The sequence below is a fragment of the Bufo bufo genome, chromosome 2 (genome assembly GCF_905171765.1).
Source record: "Bufo bufo chromosome 2, aBufBuf1.1, whole genome shotgun sequence".
NCBI lineage: Eukaryota > Metazoa > Chordata > Amphibia > Anura > Bufonidae > Bufo > Bufo bufo.
Window position 1 is genome coordinate 347836089 of NC_053390.1, and position 23439 is coordinate 347859527.

General features: G+C 42.8%; 1 protein-coding gene across 2 annotated transcripts in view; it reads right to left on the minus strand.

Moving 5' to 3' along the window:
- Positions 1-7781: 7781 nt before the first annotated feature.
- GDA (guanine deaminase) overlaps positions 7782-23439 on the minus strand; it is a 185009-nt gene continuing 169351 nt past the window's right edge. For both annotated transcript variants that reach the window (XM_040417079.1, XM_040417077.1), the window contains 6 exons: positions 21618-21685; positions 21234-21485; positions 18059-18177; positions 15167-15194; positions 7919-8009; positions 7782-7872 (listed from right to left, as the gene is read on the minus strand). In XM_040417079.1, the coding sequence (XP_040273013.1) occupies positions 7939-8009; positions 15167-15194; positions 18059-18177; positions 21234-21485; positions 21618-21685 (538 nt within the window). In that variant the 3' untranslated portion in view covers positions 7782-7872; positions 7919-7938. The remainder of the gene's footprint in view (positions 7873-7918; positions 8010-15166; positions 15195-18058; positions 18178-21233; positions 21486-21617; positions 21686-23439) is intronic.

The following is a 23439-nucleotide window of genomic DNA, read 5'->3' on the forward strand; positions in this document are numbered from 1 at the left end:
TTACGGATGTCCCCGAGATGTTCCCCCATGCGTTTGCGTAACTCCCTAAACGTTTTTCCTATATAGCGGAGTCCGCAAACGCATGTGACCAGATAAATCACGCCCGCCGTATGGCAATTCATAAAGTCCTTCACCTGATACACAGTATCATTAGGTTCCCCAGTGAAGGACTTACCCTGTGAGAGGCTGCCGCAGAAGCTGCAATGTCCACATCTGTGGCAGCCCGTCACGGGTGTGTTCAACCACGTCCGTGGCTTCGCCAAAGGGGCAAAGTGGCTGTGCACGAGTCTGTCACGCAAATTGTTGCCTCTTCGGAAAGTTAGACACTAGGGCCCAACACATCCGAAAGATCCGGGTCCATGAGAAGTGTCTTCCAATGTCGTGACAAGATCCCCCTCACCTGAGAGGCCGCGGCATCAAATGTACCTATCACCCGGACAGTACCTTGAGATTCCTTCTCCCTGGTGGTAACAGGATGGAGAAGCTCTGTCCGAGTCCGTGATTTGGTCTTCTCATACGCCAGTCTGAGGGTCTCGCTCTTAGGTCCCTCGCCTGGCGCCTGAAATCACCGGACTCAGAACAGTTACGTTTCAATCTCAGGTACTGTCCGGTCGGAATACCTCTCTTCAGGGGCACAGGGTGGCAACTATCCCATCTGAGAAGAGAGTTGGTGGAGGTGGGCTTACGATAGATGGAAGTGCTGAGGCCGCCCCTCCCGTCCCTACAGATCACCACATCCAGGAAGGGAAGGCGGTCCTCCACAATCACCGAGGTAAACCTCAGGTTGAAGTTATTTGTATTCAACTCCGAGATGAACCTCTCAAAGTCGCTCTCTGGTCCGCTCCACAACACGAAAATATCGTCAATGTAGCGTGACCAGAGAGCGACCATATCGGCGAACCACGGTGACGGTTCAGCAAACACAACAGACTCCTCCCACCAGCCCAGGAGCAAATTGGCATACGATGGGGCACAAGAGCTACCCATCGCAGTGCCCCTGAGCTGGTGGTATATGCGTCCATCAAACAGGAAGAAGTTGCTCACCAATATAAACCTCAAAAGTTCAAGAGTGAAGGTCCCATTTACTTACATTGTAAGTCAGGACGGATCCGTTTGGCTCCGCAAGGCCGCAACGGAACGGGGGGCCGTACGGAGCCGAACGAATGTATTCTGAATGGATCTGCATCCATTCAGAATGCATCGGGGTTAAACTGATGCATTTGGGGCTGCTTGTGAGAGCCTTGAATCTCACAAGCGGATCCCTAAACGCAAGTGTGAACGTAGCCTAAACATTAAGTTCCATGTACATAAACATCATTCCCCCCCACCATCCACTTTCAACATACAGTCCCATGTAAATAACATCACTCCCTCCCCCAGCCACCTCAAGCACACAGTTCCATGTCAATAACATCCCTCCCTTCAGCCCTAACATACATCCTAGTTAAATAACTACAACTCCCAGCATTGCTCTGCCTCTCCCTTAACTTACCTCTCCTCATGTACAGACATCACCATTAGGCCCCTTCTCCTCTTCACTCCGGTCCAATCCTGCACTGGTCACATGATGGTGACATCATCCAGGTCATCCTATCACAGCCTGTTTTGCTGATCACATGACCTGTGATGTCACCACAGGTCCTTCACCTCTTCCCAGTGTATTAGATTCAATTGTATTGCCGTTCTGTGTACAGCAATACAGTTGTATCTAGCAGGCAGGCAGGACATTCGGGGCCTGGGACAAAACATCCGGGGCCCAGGCCTCGAATGTTTTAACCTAGCGACGCCCTTGGCACTAGTGAATGGGAGTCGGTAAACTGAGCTCCCTTGGGCCCCCAGGCGATTTTTGGGGTTTACCATCTACTACCGTAAATTTATTTTGAACTACTCGACTGTGGTTGAATATTTAACAGACATGACTAGAAAAGGTTTGAATGTCTCAGTTTGGTCTGATGCGTCATTACAAGCCTTTTCAGCAGTGAATAAGTGTTTTACTTCTGCTCCTATACTTGTCACAGCCATTTATTGTGGAGGTTGATGCTTACGAGGTAGGGGTAGGAGCAGTCTTGTCGCAAGGTCTTTCACCTAGTAAATGGCACCCATGTGCATTCTTCTCTAAGAAACGCTCGGCTGCTGAAAGAAATTATGAGGAAGGCAATAGAGAATTGCTGGCCATTAAGTTGGCTTTTGAGGAATGGCGTCATTGGTTGGAAGGAGCGATGCATTCTATTTCAGTAATTACCGATCACAAAAATTTGGCTTACCTGGAGTCGGCTAAATGTCTGAACCCAAGGCAGGGTTCGTTGGGGGGGGGGGGTGATTTGGAAGATCCTGGTCCTATCTTGTCTGAAGGGGTAGTAATATCCACCCTTTATACCAACCTTGAGGCAGAGGTGTTGGAGGCCCAGAGAGATGCACCGGATTCTTGTCCTTCGGGAAAGTTGTTTGTTCCTTCGGAATTACGGCACAAGGTATTCGAGGAACATCACTATACTGTTCTTACAGGACACCCTGGGAGCAGACCCACGGTCGATCTCATCTCTCGTAGATTCTGGTGGCCGGGGTTGCGTAAATGTGTGGAGGGCTATGTGTCAGCCTGTAGTACTTGTGCACATGCTAAGGTGACACATACTCTGCCTTCAGGATCTCTACTTCTGTTGTCCGTTCCATCCAGACCTAGGACTCATTTGTCCATGGACTTTATCACAGATTTGCTGAATTCCTCAGGAAAAACTGTGATTTTGGTGGTTGTTGATTGCTTCTGTAAAATGTCACACTTTATAGCATTACCAGGGCTACCTAATGCTAAAACTCTCGCACAAGTGTTTGTTGACAACATCGTGAAGCTACATGGTATTCCCTCCGATGTGGTGTCGGATGGTTTGTTTCCAGATTCTGGAAGGCGTTCTGCACTCGCTTGGGGGTACAATTGTCCTTCTCTTCGGCCTTTCACCCTCAGTCGAATGGACAGACTGAGCGCACTAACCAGAATTTGGAGACTTCTCTGAGATGTTTTGTCTCAGAGAACCAAGAGGAGTGGTTTTCTTTTTTGTCTTTGGCCGAGTTTGCCATAAATAACCGTAGGCAGGAGTCCACTGATAAGTCGCCGTTTTTTGGGGCATATGGGTTCCATCCGCAGTTTGGCACATTTTCTGGTACTGAGACTTCTGGTATACCTGAAGAGGAAAGATTTTCCTCTTCTTGGTCATCTACACTGTGTGCAGAATTATTAGGCAAATGAGTATTTTGACCACATCATCCTCTTTATGCATGTTGTCTTACTCCAAGCTGTATAGGCTCGAAAGCCTACTACCAATTAAGCATATTAGGTGATGTGCATCTCTGTAATGAGAAGGGGTGTGGTCTAATGACATCAACACCCTATATCAGGTGTGCATAATTATTAGGCAACTTCCTTTCCTTTGGCAAAATGGGTCAAAAGAAGGACTTGACAGACTCAGAAAAGTCAAAAATAGTGAGATATCTTGCAGAGGGTTGCAGCACTCTTAAAATTGCAAAGCTTCTGAAGCGTGATCATCGAACAATCAAGCGTTTCATTCAAAATAGTCAACAGGGTCGCAAGAAGCGTGTGGAAAAACCAAGGCGCAAAATAACTGCCCATGAACTGAGAAAAGGCAAGCGTGCAGCTGCCAAGATGCCACTTGCCACCAGTTTGGCCATATTTCAGAGCTGCAACATCACTGGAGAGCCCAAAAGCACAAGGTGTGCAAAACTCAGAGACATGGCCAAGGTAAGAAAGGCTGAAAGACGACCACCACTGAACAAGACACACAAGCTGAAACGTCAAGACTGGGCCAAGAAATATCTCAAGACTGATTTTTCTAAGGTTTTATGGACTGATGAAATGAGAGTGAGTCTTGATGGACCAGATGGATGGGCCCGTGGCTGGATTGGTAAAGGGCAGAGAGCTCTAGTCCGACTCAGACGCCAGCAAAGTGGAGGTGGAGTACTGGTTTGGGCTGGTATCATCAAAGATGAGCTTGTGGGGCCTTTTCGGGTTGAGGATGGAGTCAAGCTCAACTCCCAGTCCTACTGCCAGTTTCTGGAAGACACCTTCTTCAAGCAGTGGTACAGGAAGAAGTCTGCATCCTTCAAGAAAAACATGATTTTCATGCAGGACAATGCTCCATCACACGCGTCCAAGTACTCCACAGCATGGCTGGCAAGAAAGGGTATAAAAGAAGAAAATCTAATGACATGGCCTCCTTGTTCACCTGATCTGAACCCCATTGAGAACCTGTGGTCCATCATCAAATGTGAGATTTACAAGGAGGGAAAACAGTACACCTCTTTGAACAGTGTCTGGGAGGCTGTGGTTGCTGCTGCACGCAATGTTGATGGTGAACAGATCAAAACACTGACAGAATCCATGGATGGCAGGCTTTTCAGTGTCCTTGCAAAGAAAGGTGGCTATATTGGTCACTGATTTGTTTTTGTTTTGTTTTTGAATGTCAGAAATGTATATTTGTGAATGTTGAGATGTTATATTGGTTTCACTGGTAAAAATAAATAATTTAAATGGGTATATATTTGTTTTTTGTTAAGTTGCCTAATAATTATGCACAGTAATAGTCACCTGCACACACAGATATCCCCCTAAAATAGCTAAAACTAAAAACAAACTAAAAACTACTTCCAAAAATATTCAGCTTTGATATTAATGAGTTTTTTGGGTTCATTGAGAACATGGTTGTTGTTCAATAATAAAATTAATCCTCAAAAATACAACTTGCCTAATAATTCTGCACTCCCTGTATTTGGCAGAAAATTCTAAATAATCTGAAAAAAATGGGTAAGAAGTATAAACGAATGGCTGACAAGAGACATATGAGTGGTCCGGAACTGAGAGTGGGTGATTCTGTGTGGCTGTCCACAAGAAACATTAAGTTGAAGGTACCTTCTTGGAAGTTGGGCCCAAGGTTTATTGGTCTATATAAGATCTCTGCTATTATTAACCCGGTAGTCCTTCGTCTTGAACTTCCGCAGACTTTAAAGATTCATAATGTTTTCCACAAATCATTACTGAAGAGATATGTCGAACCTGCTGAACCGTCCTCACTGCCACCCCCTCCTGTCATGGTGGACGGTAATCTAAAATTTCAGATCATCAGTATAGTGGACTTTCGAATTCTCCATAGATCCCTCCAGTATCTCGTTTACTGCAAGGTTACGGTCCAGAGGAGAGAATGTGGGTTCCAGCAGCCAGTCACGTTAATGCCAGTCGCCTTGTGAAAGCCTTTCACAGGGCTAATCCAGATAAGGTCGGTCCTGGGTGTCTGGAGGTCACCGGTAGAAGGGGGGGGGGGGGTACTGTCACGGTACCTTCTGTGACAGAGGTTAGAAGATCTGAGAGACTTACTGCACGTGAGGTTAACCGACAGTCTCTTTGATCTAAAAGTACAAATTACTGGAAAAAGTGTACTTTTCTTCATCATGACCAAATTCTAATACATTTTATGAAACACCTGTTGGATCTCACTGCCCACTTCAGCCATAGGTAAATACTATGAGATGCACCACCTCTTACAAGAAAACAATTGTGCCATGTACTTACATTAATGTATGATACGCCATGTTTGAAATGTAGCAGGATGCAAGTTACATATGTGCTGTGTGAGTCTTATACTGCTAGGGTACCAAAAGGGAAGGTACTGCACTAAGGAGGGTAAAGCACCCTAAGTACACAGGGCCTGGATATAGTTGCCTAATGGTGGGAAATATCGCAGGTAGTCTCTGAGGCAGTTATACATCTTGGGCAGGATTTGATAGATATTGTAGATTTACTTCACTGGTAAAAACATCCTGCATAAATGTGATTTAATATATAATGCATTATGATATAAATATATGCTCTGTAAATTGGTGTGTTATGGGCATGTGTTATGGATCATGTATAAAGAAAATGATTGTGGAACCATTGTCCAAAGTAATCCATTTGATATTGGGCCAAACCCTTCTGGTGGCTCCCCAGTATTGACCTTCAATACAGGAATGTGGACTTTGCTGCAGGTTAGAGACCAGACCACTACCTCCTGGGATGGTCCCGGTATACTTGTCAGCCAACCTTCAGACTCAGGAACTCTGGTGCAAGCACCAGGACCACAGGCATGGCATGATACAGAACCAGAGCACAGGCAAATCCAAGAGAAACACAAATGCAGGCAACAGACAAAACATAAACCACAGGCAGATTAACAAATCAGGAACCCAAACACACAGACTATATGCACTAGGAGACAGGGATTACAGGAATGGAACTCTGTACAGGCATAGCAGACTTGGCAAGATGGACATCAGGAACTGAAACATAGTTCAGCCATAGCAGATATGGCAGAACATGCACTAGGACGCTCAGACAGACTGAAGCGCCACAAACACTAGGGCAGTGGTGGTGAACCTATGGCACGGGTACAAGAAGCGGCACTCAGAGCCCTCTCTGTGGGCACTTACACCCTGGAAAAAGTCTATGGTGTACCAATATGCCTTACAATTGTCCTGCCATTCATCAGCGCAGGGCGCACTATGAACAGCACAGGCGGTGCACTGAATGCAGGCAGGCTTTTATAGTTAAAGGGCTTCTGTCAGCCCACTAAACCGTTTTTTTTTTTTTTTGTTTACTAATAATCCCTACACTGCGATTTATGCATACTTAAGTTAAATAATCATTTCTGTTCAGTAGAATTTGCTAAAAAGCGATTTTTAAAATATGCAAATTACCTTGCTACCAGCAAGTAGGGCGGCTACTTGCTGGTAGCAGCCGCATCCTCCGACCCTAATGACGCCCCCTCCGCAATACACGGGCACAGGCCGTGTGCACCCTGCATCACAGACGCTTGAATGGGTCCGTAATCCGGGAGATGCTGTTTGGAACGGAAGCACGGATCGGAAGCCCACGGAAGCCCTACGGAGTACTTCCACTACCATTGTTCTTAAAATGGACGTGTCATGGCTGTTAAAAAAACATCCATCACACATCCGTTTTTTACTGTCGTGTGCATGTAACCCCTGCAGTGTCCTCAGTATACATAATGTCCCCGTATTGCTTCCTGGACATCCAATGGACCCCTTAGTGCTCCCCAGTATAAAGAATGGCCCCTATGGTGCCTCCAGTATAAAGAATGGCTCCCATAGTGCCTTTCAGTATAAAGGATGGCTCCTATGGTGCCTCCCAGTATGGCCTCATGCACACGACCGTTGTTGTGTTCCGTTCCGCAAAACGGGGTTCCGTTGTTCCGTGATCCGTTTACGTTTTTGTTTCCGTGTGTCTTTTTTTATTTTTGGAGGATCACCAGACATGAAGGAAAGTAAAAAAAAGTCTAAGTCAAGTTTGCCATGCAAATGATAGGAAAAAAACGGACGCGGACGCGGATGACAATCTTGTGTGCCTCCGTGTTTTTTCACGGTCCCATTGACTTAAATGGGTCCGCGAACCGTTTTCCCTTTAAAAAAATAGAACAGGTTATATTTATTTGACGGACTGGAACCACGGATCACGGACGCGTATGACAAATGGTGCATTAGCCGAGTTTTCAACGGACCCATTGAAAGTCAATGGGTCCGCAGAAAATCACGAAAAATGGAACAACGGACACTGAATAAAACAACGATCGTGTGCATGAGGCCTTTAACTGACCTTTTTTACTGTGCATGTAAAATGGCTCTTAAAAACGGATAAACCGCCAGGAAATGAATCACACACTGATGCAAAATGATCATAAAAACTAACACTTTATCTGTTTTAATCATCTCTTTATTTTTTACTGTTGTGTGAATATACCTTAAAAATTACTTTAAAAATGTGTATAGAACAGTAAATTAATATTTTAATAAAAAAGTATTGTTCTTAACTCATTAGTGATGCCTACAGTAAAAGTACATTTAATTGTACATTAAAGTAAATAAAATGTTAGTTTAATTCTAGTTATTGTTAGTAAATGGAACCACACATCTTCCAGCCACATAAACAGCTTTGATGTTCCTGTCGTCACCTAAAGAAAATAAAAAATGATAAAGTAGACAATTCATGTGAAAAATACAGCAATTAATTCATATCAGTCATAGAACAATAATATTACTACATTGAACAATGTCCAAAAGTAAATTACATTCCCATCTGGCATAAATGAAAACAACTATAATACAACGTGGTTGTCTGAGATAATCAAAAATCCTGGACAAGCCTTCCAACAGCTTGAAATAAATCATGTTATACTTACCCCTTTCTCCAGCACTGGTCCATTCTTCCTGCTGCTGCTTGTTTATAAGCTGCAGCGATAATGTGCTGGTATATGGGATTTGACTGCTGCAGCCAATCACTGTCTTCTGCAGTCTACCACTGAGCGCTTGAGCAGTACACTTCCACTTCACCAGCACAGTGATATGTCCATTTTCGAGCAGGTGTACTGTGTGTGACTGCTGCAGAAAATCACTGTCCTTAGCAGTCACATGCCATATATGCTAGCATCGCCGCAGTGGCCAATGTACTGAATGCAGCGGTCACGTTGACTTATTGGAATGTAAGATTACTTCAGACAGCTGCTTGACCAACCTCACAAATACCCTCGCCCCTTACCCCCCCAGAATTAACACTCTGAGAACGACTTCTTGGTATAAATGGCCGTAACAGCCCGTTTATTAAAACCACCACATTCTCCACCAACTTCTAATACTGATAATCATAACAGTGAACACATAACACATAAATAAAGTGCAATAACTTTCCAACACTGTGTAAGGATCCTAGAAGGCAACCCAAGCAAGCTGCGTTCTTCACTCCCCATCTCCACTTGACTTTCCACCTTACCCTCGGCCGCAGTCACCGACCCAAGGGCACCAAATCCTCCAAAATTATCTCTCGATCTACCCCTGTAGGCCTTTTAGCCCGACAGGAGCCCCAGCCATCGGCTTACCGACCTCCTGAGGATGCACGCTCCAACGTGTCATGCACCTGTTTAAACATTGAATTGCCTTCCAGGACCCTCCATTAACCTGCCCCTACTACCATTGACGTGGCTACCTAACAATGGGCGGGTGGGTGGGCAACTCACAGGTACCCCGGACACTTCTGCAAGTCCCACCCCTATCACAGCTTATATACAGCCCACAAAATTAACTAATACCGCCCCCCTCTACCACCAATCAGACTCCTGACCCGAATCTCCCATAAATTAACCACTTCCTGCCTTCATACTTCCCCCCCAAGTCAAGATGCACTTCGCTACTGTCTGCGCCTCGCTCCCTTGCTCCACGTATGTAGTGGAGTCAAGCCTCACCTTAGCTCAAATTATGTTACAGACTTTAATTCCTCATGAAACAAATTCAATACAATATTGCAAAATACTAGCAAAACCATGTACAGTGGTGCTTGAAAGTTTACAAACCCTTCAAAATTTTCTATATTTCTGAATATATTTGACCTAAAACTACATCAGATTTTCACACAAGTCCTAAAGGTAGATAAAGATAGCCAAGCCAAATAAGTGAAAAATAAAATATTACACCTAGTCATTAATTTATTGAGTTAAATAATCCAATATCGCATGTCTGTGAGTGGAAAAAGTATGCAAATCTTTAGGCGACCTGTTTTACTTAAAGAACAGGGATTTAGCAAAGTCTGATGTTCAAACCACATGTTTGTGGAAGTATGAATGAACCAGTGGCGTAACTGTAAGGGGTATAAGATGAATAATGACATCCCACCCCTAAAACAGGCGTAGAAAATGATGAATGAGAAAGGCCTGCTGACTCGTGCCCTTCCCTGCCCACGTCACACCCACTTTTTTTAGATCTTTGTGCAACAATCTGATGTTCAAAAACACAAAGCACTGTCACATGTGTTATGCTTCCAAAAATTGTCCCTTATCGTTATGGAAAGGGTACAGATATAGTGGCATGCGGCCACAATAGTAGAGGCAGCAGAAGCAGCATAGCATGGAACATGCAAGGCAGTCGGCTGTCTATGGGTAGTAGTAGTAGTAATAGTAGTAGTGGTAGTAGTGGCAGATGCTTTGCGTTAATAGTTGTGGCCATGGCGATGACCAGTGAGGAGCTGCAGCAGCTGAGGCAGCAGCCAAATGGTACATGTTGGCAGACAGCAGCATGATGGAGACATCAGCAGCCTTACGGAAGATGATGGTTGGTAGGCCACAGCAGTGGCATGATGGCGGCAGTAGCATGATGGAGACAGCACCCATACAGAACATGATGGTAGGGAGGTCATAGCAGTAGCATGATAGTGGTGGTGGCATGATGGAGGCTGTACCAGCTGCCGTAAAGAACATAATAGTTGGCAGGTGGCAGTGGCTTGATGGAGACATCAGCAGCCTCACAAAAGATGATGGTCGGCAGGCCGCAGCAGTGGCATGATGGTGGCGGTGGCATGATGGAGGCTGCAACCGTAGAGAACATGATGGTTGGCAGGTCACAGCAGTGGCATGATGGCAGCAGCAGCCTTACAGAACATAATAATTGGCAGATCGCAGCATTCACATGATGGCAGTGGCATAATGGAGGCAGCAGAAACAGCTGTACAAAACATGATGGTTGGCAGTTCACAGCAATGGCATTATGGCGGTGTGCAATGATGGAGGCAGTCAGGCAGGCAGAAACAGTTGCAACATGCCTCTCAAATTCAGTTTTGGACAATGGCAGTTGACAGCTTTGTCCGTTTGGGCCAACGCCCCCCACAGCACTGGAAACCCTTTTGTAGATGACACTGGAGGCTGGGCAAGAACGAAAAAAGAGAGCGTGCAGTGCCAGTTTGGGCCATTATCAGTGTTTCCTGATAATAACGTAATTTGTCCTTTTCTGTGAGAGGAAATCATTCCCCCATTTTGCTTTGATAGAGGGGGTCTAAAAGCATGGCTATCCAATAATCATCAGACTAAGTAATGTCAACGATACGCCTGTAAGTCTCACCCCCCACTAAGACGATTGGGTGTCCCCTGGCTCCATGGCACAGTGTCAAACTCTGAAGTCACCTCTAAGTCATCCTGCTGCGACTGAGAGGAGGAGTGAGCCAACAAATCAACAATCTCATCCTCTTACTCCTCCATTATATTGTGCCTTTTCAAAGACAGCAAAGACAACATTGGCCTACTATGACTAATACTTCTGGCCAGATAGCTGGTGCTGCTACTACCCACATTCTGGGTCTTTTGTTTGGAACCTTTCAGTAGCTCTGACATATTTTGGCCTCTCAGATAATATTGTGTGCTACCCTATTTATTGGTGTAGTAATCACATATATGCTGGTTTTAGTAATTTCAACAACCTCCCAAATTTTTTGGGGGATTGGAAACATGTAGAGAAATAAACATAAACAAATTTAGGCCTAAATTTAGTATCATTCACAGATAATTTTGTGCGCTACCCTGTGTATTGGAGCAGTAATCACATATATGATATAGGGGTGGGCGATATAGGCGATATGCGATATAAATTTGTGCCACGATATGGATTTTGTGCATATCGCCTATATCGCCGGACCGGACGCAACATGTTCTCCTGAGCCGGCACAGTGGAGAAGGAGGGAGTCTCTCCCTCCCCACTGTGCGTGGCTGCCGCTGGCCACCAATAAGAACAGAGTAGGAGGAGGAGGGGAGGGACTGTGGCCACAGCGCCACCAATGAATGCCTGAATGCCATATCCCGGCCCCTATGACTGCACGCTGCGATCCGCCGCAATTAACCCCCCAGTTGAGGGGTTAATCGAGCGGATCACAGCGTCCTGTCAGAGGCCGGGTGCCGGGAATGTTCTTCAGTCTCTGCATTGGTGGCCATGGGCAGTTCCGATCGGAGTCCCAGCAGTGTAATGCTGGGGCTCCGATCGGTTACCATGGCAGCCAGGATGCTACTGAAGTCCTGGCTGCCATGGTATGTTAGTGAGCAGCATTATTCTCACGTGCGCCGTGGCCAACGGTCGCTCCTTCTTCTGTCTGTGCGGCGCATTGCTAATGCTTATAGCACTAGCAATGCGCCGCACAGACCTATGAGACGCGCACATGAGGCCGAGGTGCACGTGAGTATAATGCTGCTCACTAACATACCATGGCAGCCAGGACTTCAGTAGCGTCCTGGCTGCAGCACTGATTGGTTCACACAGGCCGTCTGTTGGCCTGTGAGCCAATCAGGGCAAGCCCTTCCCCCCACTTCCTGTCCAGGTCATGTGAGAACCCTTCTTCTTCCTCCCTAGTGCTTTTTCCTGCCGACACGAGCACTAAAATGTGCCGTTTTATTGGATTCGTCCGAAACAAACCTGAAAATATTTGGGTTCGTCTGACATCTGAAAAATGGCAACATTCGGACCGAACCCAGTTAGGTCCAAACTGGTTCGCTCATTATTGAGTACACTAAGACAGTTGTAGGAAGAGCCCCTGAAGCTGCTGTATGCCTCTCTGCATTATGCAGACAGCGACTTCAGTACAATCTTATTTCTGAATTATTTTTCAACCTCTATGTAATGACAACCTCCCCCTTTCCCTATATAGCCCATGTTAGCAAGATATTTATATTTTTTTGTCATCTTCTCTTACAATGCCTGCCCTCTTCTTCATAACACAGCTCCTGTAAACTACATATCTCACTATCCCACCTATCACCCCACATACTGTTGACCCAGCATTGCCATGGTGTGTCTCCATAATATAGGGATCTGTAGTCATGTGTCTCCCCTTTTTTCTGTTGCTCCCTTCCTTGCTACAATGTTTTGGGGGTTCCCTGTAGAGTCTCTGCCTCCTTGTGCCCCTCCAGCTTCCTTTTCCCTACAGAGCCACTGCTACTTTGTGCCTACCCTTCAACTCCTATAGAGGCTCTGCTATTTTGTGCTCTTGCTACCTACTAAGTACTGCTACCTTGTTCATATTATCTGTCTCCCTCACTTAGCCCTTTCTTCTTTCACCCACAGATTGGGCCCCGTCCTTTCGATACAGGCTTGATTCCTTGTAGTTTGGGTCTCATTGCGCAGCAAAATAGCTAGAAGGAATAGTATTTTATATGTGTTCTTCTGACATACCCTTCTGACAATAATAGAGCCCATTGGGTTTTCAGCACCTTATGCAACAAAATAGTGCAGGTTGCTGCTCTATTTTGGCTGCCATTTTTTACAGAACCTCTGACAAAGTCTCCAATAAGGCTCCAATCAAGATGTAAATAGAGGCTAAGACCTTGTTTTTTTTTATTTATTAATGTGTTCACTGGGGGCCCATTCAAAAAGTTTGCTATGAGGACCTAACTTTGGTAGTTACTCCCCTGGTATGAACAAATGAGATTTCTGAGCATCTCAGAAGAAGAAGAGCTGTTGATGCTCATCAGACATCATCCACAATCAGAGAGATGCTGTACAAATGGATGAAATTTAAGACCATTATTACCCTGCCCCGTAATGGTCAACCCACAAGGGTCACCATTTTGCAACTTCAAAATGGTACTTTGGGTCCCATGTTATAAATATGGTAACAAAATTACTTAGATAGCCTATAGGAATTTCCATAAAGTGTTAAATTCTGGTAGCTGCTTATGGCCTAAAACTAACAAATAGGTAGACACTCACCTTTTAAATCATTCCAAATTTTAATGGTGAGGTTGAAAGGTTTTTGTTGCTGCACTAAATGGACAAAAATATTGTGACACCTACACATTATAGCTACAAAAGCTTTTGTAACATCCCATTCTAAAAACATGGATATTAATATGGAGAGGGTTCTCTATTTGCTGTAAAAACAGCTTTCATTCTTCCGGAAGGTCTTTCTACAAGATTTTCGAATGTGTCTGTTGGAGATTTTTCTCAGTTATCCAGAAGATCATTTTTTGAGGTCAAACACTGACGTTGGATGAGAGGACTTTTCTCACAGTCTCTGTACCATTTCATCCAAAAGGTGTAGGGTTGAGGTCAGGGCTCTGTGCTGGACAGTCAAGTTCTTCCACATCAAAGGCACCCAACCATGAACCTTCATGGACCTTGATTTGTACATGGAAACACAGTCATGCTGGAACAGAAAAGGGCCTTCTTCTAACTGTTCCCACAAAGTTGGAAGCATACAATTGTCCGCAATGTCGAGGTATACTGAAAACGTAAGATTTCCACTAAAACTAAGGAGCTTAGCCACCAAACCTTACAGTAGGCACAATGTATATAGTCAGGCAGGTAACTTTCTCCCGGCATTTGCCAATCCCACACTCAACAATCAGATTTTCAGATAGAGAAGTACGACACATCACTCCACAGAACATGTTTCCACTGCCTCAGAGTCCAGTGTCAGCGTGCTTTACACTGCTCCATTTGATGCTTGGCTTTGTGCTTGGTAATGTAAGTTTTGCATGCAGCTGCTTTGCTATGGAAAACCATACCATGACCTCCTGGTGCACAGTGTATGTTCTGATGTTAATGCCAGAGGAAGTTTGGAACTCTCCAGTTATTGAGTCAGCAGCAGGTGGGTGACTAGAGATGAGTTAATTGATTCTATTTTAGAATTTTAGGTGATTTGATTTGGGAGAATTTTAGGAGAGAGAGAAACCAGAATGTATCCATAGCTTCCTCTTTACAACAATACCACTCACAGTAAATGGTGGAAAATCTAGGAGGAAAGAAATTTCATGAACTGATTTGTTGCAATTGTGGCATCCTAATATAGAACCACGCTGGAATTCAGTGAGCTCTTTCGAACAAGCCATTGTTTCACAAATGCTTGTAAAGGCAGACTGCATCACTAGGGGCTGCATTTTTAGACCTGTGGAAATGTGACTGAATGAAACAACTTAATTCAATGACTAGGAGTTGTGTCCCAATACTTTTGTCCATAGAGTGTATTTTTTGCCATACGCAGATATTGTTCCAAATCAGTTTTTTTTGTCATTCATTCTTCTTTTTTCATTATGCTGAGAAATTATTTTTCACTTCAAGGGGTTTTCTGGGCTTCCTGTCTGCTACTGTCTATGGCATAGACCATAGACCACAGCAGCGAGCAGAAAGAGAGAAGGGAGACGGATCGTGTGCACTGTGTGCACTGTCTCCTCATACAGCTGATTGGCTGGTGTGCCGGGTGTTGGACCCCCGCTGATCTGATATTGATGACCTATCCTGAGGATAGGTCATCAATAGTAAAAGCCTGGACAACCCCTTTGAGTTAAAGAAATATTTACATACATACCAAGGTAAATGAATCGTTGCAGCACTTCCTATAAAACAAAATGAGAAATTAAACGAAAATTACACTTTGTCAACAGATTATTCTTGTTTTCGTATTCTTGAGTTCTAAATGCATTCCTCTATGACACGTGATGTTTTCTTCTACTTTTACATTTAAGACTTCAGTAAATTCAGTTAACAGGGAGGCATTGTAGATGTTTAGCAAGAAGTCATAGAAATAGAAGACATTAGATCATGTCGGACAGTGGAATGGAGCTAAAATGCTGTCTGTTTCCAAGGGCAAGAATTTCACAAAGAGCTATGATAATAAATTATGACATCAGTATTAGATTTTACAAAGCACTCCAATCACTAAATGCAACACCACTTACTGGAGCTCCAAGGGGTCAGCCTGCATTGCCCCCTGATAGACTTACCATCTTTTAACCTGTTTAGGACATTGGGCATACCGGTACGCCCTGATGTCCCGATTATTAAGGACACAGGACGTACCGGTACGTCCTATGTATTTCCGATCACCGCCGCTCGGCAGGCGGTGATCGGAACCCGGTGCCTGCTCAAATCATTGAGCAGGCACCTGGGGACAATGCGCCGGGGGGGTCCTGTGACCCCTCGTGTACGCGATCACAGCAAACTACAGGTCAATTCAGACCTGCGGTTTGCTGCGTTTCCGGGTTATTCGGGTCTCTGGGGACCCGATAACCCGGAACAGGATGGTGATCGGTGGTGTGATAATACACCACCAATCACCATCCTCTCATTGGTCGGTTGAACGGGCGGGAGGTTCAAATCATCGGAGCGCTCCTCTCTCCTCGGGCTCCAGGACACAAAAGGAGGAAGAGAGGAGCGCTCCGATGATTTGAACCTCCCGCCCGTTCAACTGACCAATGCACGTGTCTCAGAGCCAGCACCTCCCCATCTGTGAAGAGATCAGGATCCAGCCAGCACCCCATCTGTACCCCAGCACCCCCAGGTATTTAGGGAAAGGCTAGGGACAAGTTAGATTAGGCAGGGATATTTAGGGAAAGTTAGTTGAAGAAAAAAAAAAAAAAAAAACTGTTACTGATTGCATCACCCTAAATCGGGTGTCTGGGGTCCACAGCACAGCTGTGTGACCCTAGACCCCCCCAGGGGTGCTGCAGCTTGCCCCCCTCCCTCCCAACTTTTTTGGGGCGCAGGCATTTTATTTTATTTTTTTCGTGCGTATGCTGACTGTTGCCGGCACTCTTAGCGTCCGGCCACTGTTAGCGCATCGCACACCCCACCGCTGATCAACTTCGGACGGTTGATCAGCAATTTTGAATTTATTTTATATTTTAAATTTTTTGCCCTTTTTTTAGTTAGTCTTTTTTTGTCTGTTAGCTATAGGGCAAAGTTCGTGAACACCCGTGCCCCCACACACACGCACACTGAATAAAGATTTACACGCACGCACACACACACGCAGACACACACTCCCCTATGGCCCGCCGGATGTTCTTGGCCGAGGAGGCATACGCCCAGCTTGCCTCCGACTCCCAGAGTCTCAGTGAGGACGAGGATGACCCCACATTCCTTTTGTCATCCGTGTACTCCTCATCATCTAGCGATGATGATGAGCCCCCAAGGCGGCGGAGACGCCGCCAGGTGGAGCAACGGGACCGCCATGTTAGGGACCCTGTGGCCCACCCTAGTACGAGCAGCTCTGGGGCTCATACTAGTTTTTACTGCCACATATAGGGTGTTTCTGCAAACTACAGAATCAGAGCAATAAATATAGCATTTTGTTTGGCTGTTAACCCTTGCTTTGTTACTGGAAAAAATTTATTAAAAATTTGTCAAAAAATGTAAATTCTGAAATTTTATCTCCATTTGCCATTAACAATGTTTGTAAAAATCTGTTTTGAATACCTTGAGGGGTGTCGTTTCTAGAATGGGGTCATTTTTGGGTGGTTTCTATTATGTAAGCCCCACAAACTGAACTGGTCCCTAAAAATTTGGTTTTTGAAAATTTCTGAAAAATTTCAAGATTTGCTTCTAAACTTCTAAGCCTTGTAACGTCCACAAAAACTAAAATATCATTCCCAAAATGATCCAAACATGAAGTACAATTTTTGTAGGTTTTACTATGTATTCTAGAAGTAGAGAAATTGAAACTTGGAAATTTGCAATTTTTTCAAACTTTTTGGTAAATTTGGTATTTTTTTTATAAATAAAAATGATTTTTTTTACTTCATTTTACCAGTGTCATGAAGTACAATATGTGACGAAAAAACAATCTCAGAATGGCCTGGATAAGTAGAAGCATTTTAAAGTTGTCACCACTTAAAGTGACAATGGTCAGATTTGCAAAAAATGGCCTGGTCCTTAAGGTGAAATATGGCTGTGTCTTAAAGGGGTTAAAAGCAGCCCTATGCATCTATCACTGTTGAACCGTAGATTCCATCCCAAATGCATTTCCAAAAGTCAGTCATCTCATTGGGAAGAAGAATGATCCAAACAAACCGAAATCATAGCAGGTTGCTAATAATGAAGGTCAGAGATGACCAATGTCCACATGCAGTGGAACCAGGAGCTGTTCCCATTTATGATCCCAGCTGACTTACTAGTGAAAATATGTTTAGAACGGAATTTTAGGGTAACCTTTAGGAGTTTAACAGGGTTAGATGCATGTTACCTTAGGGACCATACCTCTACCACTGGGGCTAGGTGCCAGTTCCTCCCAGCTTGATGACGGAAAACAAAATGCATGTGCGATCATGATCCTATGTTGATTTTGGTACAGATGAGTCTGGTCAATGAGCCTTTAACACTGTCCGTGACTCTTTTTTTTTCATTTTGTCTGATCATTATAGCGTAATGTTTTTTAACTGGTAGAAATCTACAATAAAATATACAAATATTTGAATAATACCTCTGTAGAGATAGGAGAAAATACTTCAAATGGGCTGTCTTTAGCATCATTGTTGATGAGTAGTGCATCAAATTCCTTGCCAACTTCAAAGTTTCCTGTTATGTGGTCAATGCTCAAAGCTGTGAAGAAATTAAGAAGGTTGCAAGAATCTTACCCAACATTATTTAAAACATATAAAGCAGTATACTGGGCACTCGCACTATAAGTGGAACCATAAGATAAAAGCGATAATATGGTAACAAATCAATTTATTAGTGTACCTTGACGTTAATAATGATAAAATACAATAGACTATGCTATCTAAAAGTCAAATATAATACATTAGTATAAATAGAATAGAATATACAATAGACTGAAATTACCTAAAAGTGAATAAAATATATGACTCAATTAATAGACAATATTAATAGACAATAACATGGAATTAATAATAAGCTAAAATGTTAAATAGCATCTGGTAGCATTTCATAAATAATGTCTCGTTCCAAACCAATGGAATAAGGATTAAGTGCTGGGAAAAAGTCTCCGAGTATTCCAAAAGTCAAATGAAACAATGAAAAGCAGTGTTCTGTTACAATGAGTGTTTATTGCGGCGTCCCGCTTCTACTCACTGTTCAGTGATTGCTAGTGTAGATTTCACTGCTGGGATTCCGGTTCTCTGTATCACCAACTGCTCGTTCTCTGGTTGTCTCCGCCACCGGTCTATATGGCTCTGGGCACCGCTCCGTACAATTGAAGAGCCGATGTCCTCCAAGCCTATATTTGCCTGTTTCCACGCTGGTATAACTCTGCGGTCACAAAAAAAGGACTTGTTCTCTGGTTTTGAGAAATTCAAGCTCCTAATGAGTCAGCGTGCCAGGTCCTCTTTGCTTACAAGATGTTCCGGATTTTTAGCGCCAACCTAGAATAACTTCAGCACTAGATACAACAAGAGTTCGTGTAAAGGTGAGCTGGGGGTCTTGGATCAAACGCGTTTCGGGGCTTCACGTTGCCCCTTCCTCAGTGATGATAATAAGGATATTAATGAAAATATTTTTCTGACCACTCTCGTGTTTTCCCTATTTTTTTAGTATCGTTTAATACCTTTCAACATCATTAGGAACAATTTTTTACCAGATATATGGCCATTATAAATATTGTAAAAACCCAATCTAGTGATACTTATATAATACTGGGCGAAATATAGAGATATTAAAATTGCCTAGCTAATATAGAAATAGAGGATGCATCGACTTATCTATTTATTTATATGTATGCTATATGCATATATTTATGGAGATAGTGACTATTATTCCCTGGGTGTTTATGTTCAGACATGTCCCTCATCTATGTATTAATACACTTTATCGTATAAATAAATAAGCGGCTTACAGTATATACAGAATCGGAATGTAAATTGAGAAATGTGACTGGTAAAAAGGTAGATCTCGATAGAGTAACAAAGACTTTTAAATCCGCATCGTATTGATTGGCATCAAAATGTGAAAAATAGGAGGAGTAACATTAAATTGGATAATTGGATTCAGCATCACATTTGGCATAAAAAGGTCTTTTGTAAGGGGGATTGTTCATCACTGAGGAAGGGGCAACGTGAAGCCCCGAAACGCGTTTGGTCCAAGACCCCCAGCTCACCTTTACACAAACTCTTGTTGTACCTAGTGCTGAAGTTATTCTAGGTTGGCGCTAAAAATCCGGAACATCTTGTAAGCAAAGAGGACCTGGCACGCTGACTCATTAGGAGCTTGAATTTCTCAGAACCAGAGAACAAGCCCTTTTTTCGTGACCGCAGAGTTATACCAGCGTGGAAACAGGCAAATATAGGCTTGGAGGACATCGGCTCTTCAATTGTACGGAGCGGTGCCCAGAGCCATATAGACCGGTGGCGGAGACAACCAGAGAACGAGCAGTTGGTGATACAGAGAACCGGAATCCCAGCAGTGAAATCTACACTAGCAATCACTGAACAGTGAGTAGAAGCGGGACGCCGCAATAAACACTCATTGTAACAGAACACTGCTTTTCATTGTTTCATTGGACTTTTGGAATACTCGGAGACTTTTTCCCAGCACTTAATCCCTATTCCATTGGTTTGGAACGAGACATTATTTATGAAATGCTACCAGATGCTATTTAACATATTTTATTCACTTTTAGGTAATTTCAGTCTATTGTATATTCCATTCTATTTATACTAATGTATTCTATTTGACTTTTAGATAGCATAGTCTATTGTATTTTATCATTATTAACGTCAAGGTACACTAATAAATTGATTTGTTACCATATTATCGCTTTTATCTTATGGTTCCACTTATAGTGCGAGTGCCCAGTATACTGCTTTATATCTTTTTTAATATACATTATGTTGTGAACAAGAGAATTTTGCTACTCATTAATATACTTTTTTAACGCAGACATTTTCTCTTGTTTCATTTTTATTTTTTACTCCCTGCCTTCCAGGAGCCATAACTTTTTGATTTTTCTGATCACATAGCCGTATGAGGGCTTGTTTTTTGCAGGACAAGCTGTAATTTCTAATGGCAACACTTAATATTTCATATTATGTAGTGTGACGTGGGAAAAAAAAATCCAAATAGGGTGGAATTAGAAAAAAAAAAAAATGCAATTCCACAATTTTTTTAATCATTTCGTTTTTTTGGGTGTTTCCTATACAGTAAAGTCTCATGCACACGGGCGTTACCCGGCAATATGCGGGCACCGGCCGTGTGCTCCCCGCATCACGGATCCAGACCCATTCACTTGAATGGGTCCAAAACCAGAGCTGCAGTGCGTAACGGAGTCATGGAATCCCACAGAAGGACTACGGAGTGCTTCCGTGGTGTTTCTGTCCGTGTCTCCGCAACGAAAAAAAAATAGAACATGGTCTATTTTTTTGCGGTGCTGACGGATAACGGACCCATTCAAGTTGATCCCCAATGTGGTCCCCAATGCACGGAACGGCCGCACAACGGCCGTGTGCATGAGGCCTAAAACTGATATGTTAACCTCAGAGTTAGTACGATTAGTGCACTACCAAATTTTTATAGTTTTTCCGAAAAAAACTGAGCTCCAACCTCTATAAACATATAAAAAAATAATTATCAGCACAATATAAGTACCAAAAATTATTTCTGGATAAAGGGTATTCAAGTTGTCTGTTAAATGGTGAACTTACCTTCACTACCTCCAAGAGTTGCTAGTCGGAATGCTTCCTTGTAAGTTAAAACGTGATGACTATTTTCAGTTTTTATTGGGTCATTTTGTGTATCTGCAATTATTCGATTTGGTGTAATCTTTCCTTTCTTCTTGCCTTCTATAAGATTATTGTCCTGTTCTCTTTTTGATCTTTCCATGAAAAGAATTTTTGAAGTTTCAATTGCTTTCCGGATAGTGTCTAGTAACGATATGGAATAGCCACCTGCAATATCTAATGGAGAGATTTATATTTTTATCTGTTTTTACAATAATTCTTTTATGTCTGCATAAAGGAAAAGATATAAATCAATGTCAATAGTATATCTTTTAGAATTTCCATAAAAATCTAATGTAGGAACCTTACCAGTCCCAAGCCCCACTTTTACTTTATGATTTAGAGCATTTCGAACATCAAGGTGACCACTGCACAATCTGAAAGAAGCAGAATGGATACATGAATAACTTTTCCAGTCAAAAGTTCTAGCCTTACATCTTGCTAAACTGTACATATATTACACATACTTACACCAATCTATAGTTTACTTAGGGTGCTTCCACACTTTATTCATTTATTTATTTTTGGGGTGGTGTTGTTCTGGCTTGTAAAAAATTGCCATGTAATTCTTGCATTGTTTACAAGCATGCATTTTTTTAGACCATTTTTTCCTATATAGAAGTCTATGCCTATTCCTATACACCTAAAAAAATGCCACAACATGCTTCTATTAAAAAAAAAAAGAAATAAAAAAAAACACCAGAAAACTGTCTTAAAACATAACTAAAAAAACACAGTGGGGAGATTTATCAAAACTGTGGCAAGGAAAAACTGGCTTAGTTCCCCAGATTCCACATTTTTATTTTCCAGAGCTCTTTTAGAAAATTAAAGGTGCAATGAGATTGGTTCCTATGGACAGCTAAGCCAGTTGTCCTTTACACCAGTTTTGATAAATCTCCCTTCAGTGTTTTAGGGTGTTTTATAATTCCTTATATAACGCATATATACCGAGAAAAACGCATTAAAAACGCATCAATATGATATGGGTCAAAAATGGAAGATCCGAATAAATTGAAATAATCGAATGAGCTTGATTAATCAGCGAGAATATTGGTCGATTAGGGATTGGTTCGAGAAGCATGAATAATGCAAGAACTACAAAATATAAAATATTGCAATGTAGAACTGTGTGCTGTAATAACCAGCTATGATCATGACCCTCAATGTGGACATTATGTATATATCTTTCCTTTTTATATGTTATATTCCACTTTATACCCGATAAATTTGGCAAAATACCTACAGAGAATGAATGAATAAAAAATCGGCTATCTCCAAAAATTCGGAGACCCTCGTTTTGAAAAGATCGGGCACTACAACCACTTAACAAAATGACTAACACATGTTGAAACCTGGTGTGAAGAATTAAGGAAAGATGAGGAGAGTTTAAAAGTCGAGATGTTCAGATCACAGGTTACCCACTGAGGAAGAGATAAGCTATCTCGAAACGCGTCTGGACGGAATACCTGTGCGTGAACTCGACTGCGAATTATACATGGCCATGTATTAAATCCTACTACTAAGAAAAAGAACTTCGCTTGACTCACGAAAACCTACAGACGGACCAAGTCCCATGAGATTTGAGACGAGTTCCTGAGAGTCGCTGCAAAGAGAAACCAACACTGCTGGATCGGGATGTGAATGGTGGGACGCCACCTGAAATAACTCCCACATAAAGAATCTCTTGATCAGCGCAAAAGGTTGTGAGTAACCAAAAAACATATATCTATTCCTGAAAGCTGGTTGTATCGATTAACTATACAGGCCTGAAATTTAGGCGAAATTGTGCCCTTTATATAAGGACTGAGGGCCTCATATATCTTGATACTTGCCATTGGGATTCGCCCATACATATGGGTCTTTTGTACTGGGACTTTCACTGATATAGATAGGTCTCCAGAAGAAATCTAGTAGCAATCGATTCAGAATATTGCATTTTATGTTTGTTTTATTCAATGTATTTGATTTTATTTGATTTTAATTGATCGATTTATTCCAATCGATTTATTCCAATCGATATTCTATTGATAGACTGTACAACTGATGTCAGTACCTAGATTCAATTTATTTTATTGTGTTCAAATAAATATGTTTGGTTCCACATCTCTCTGTTTTGAGTGCCGGTCCAACC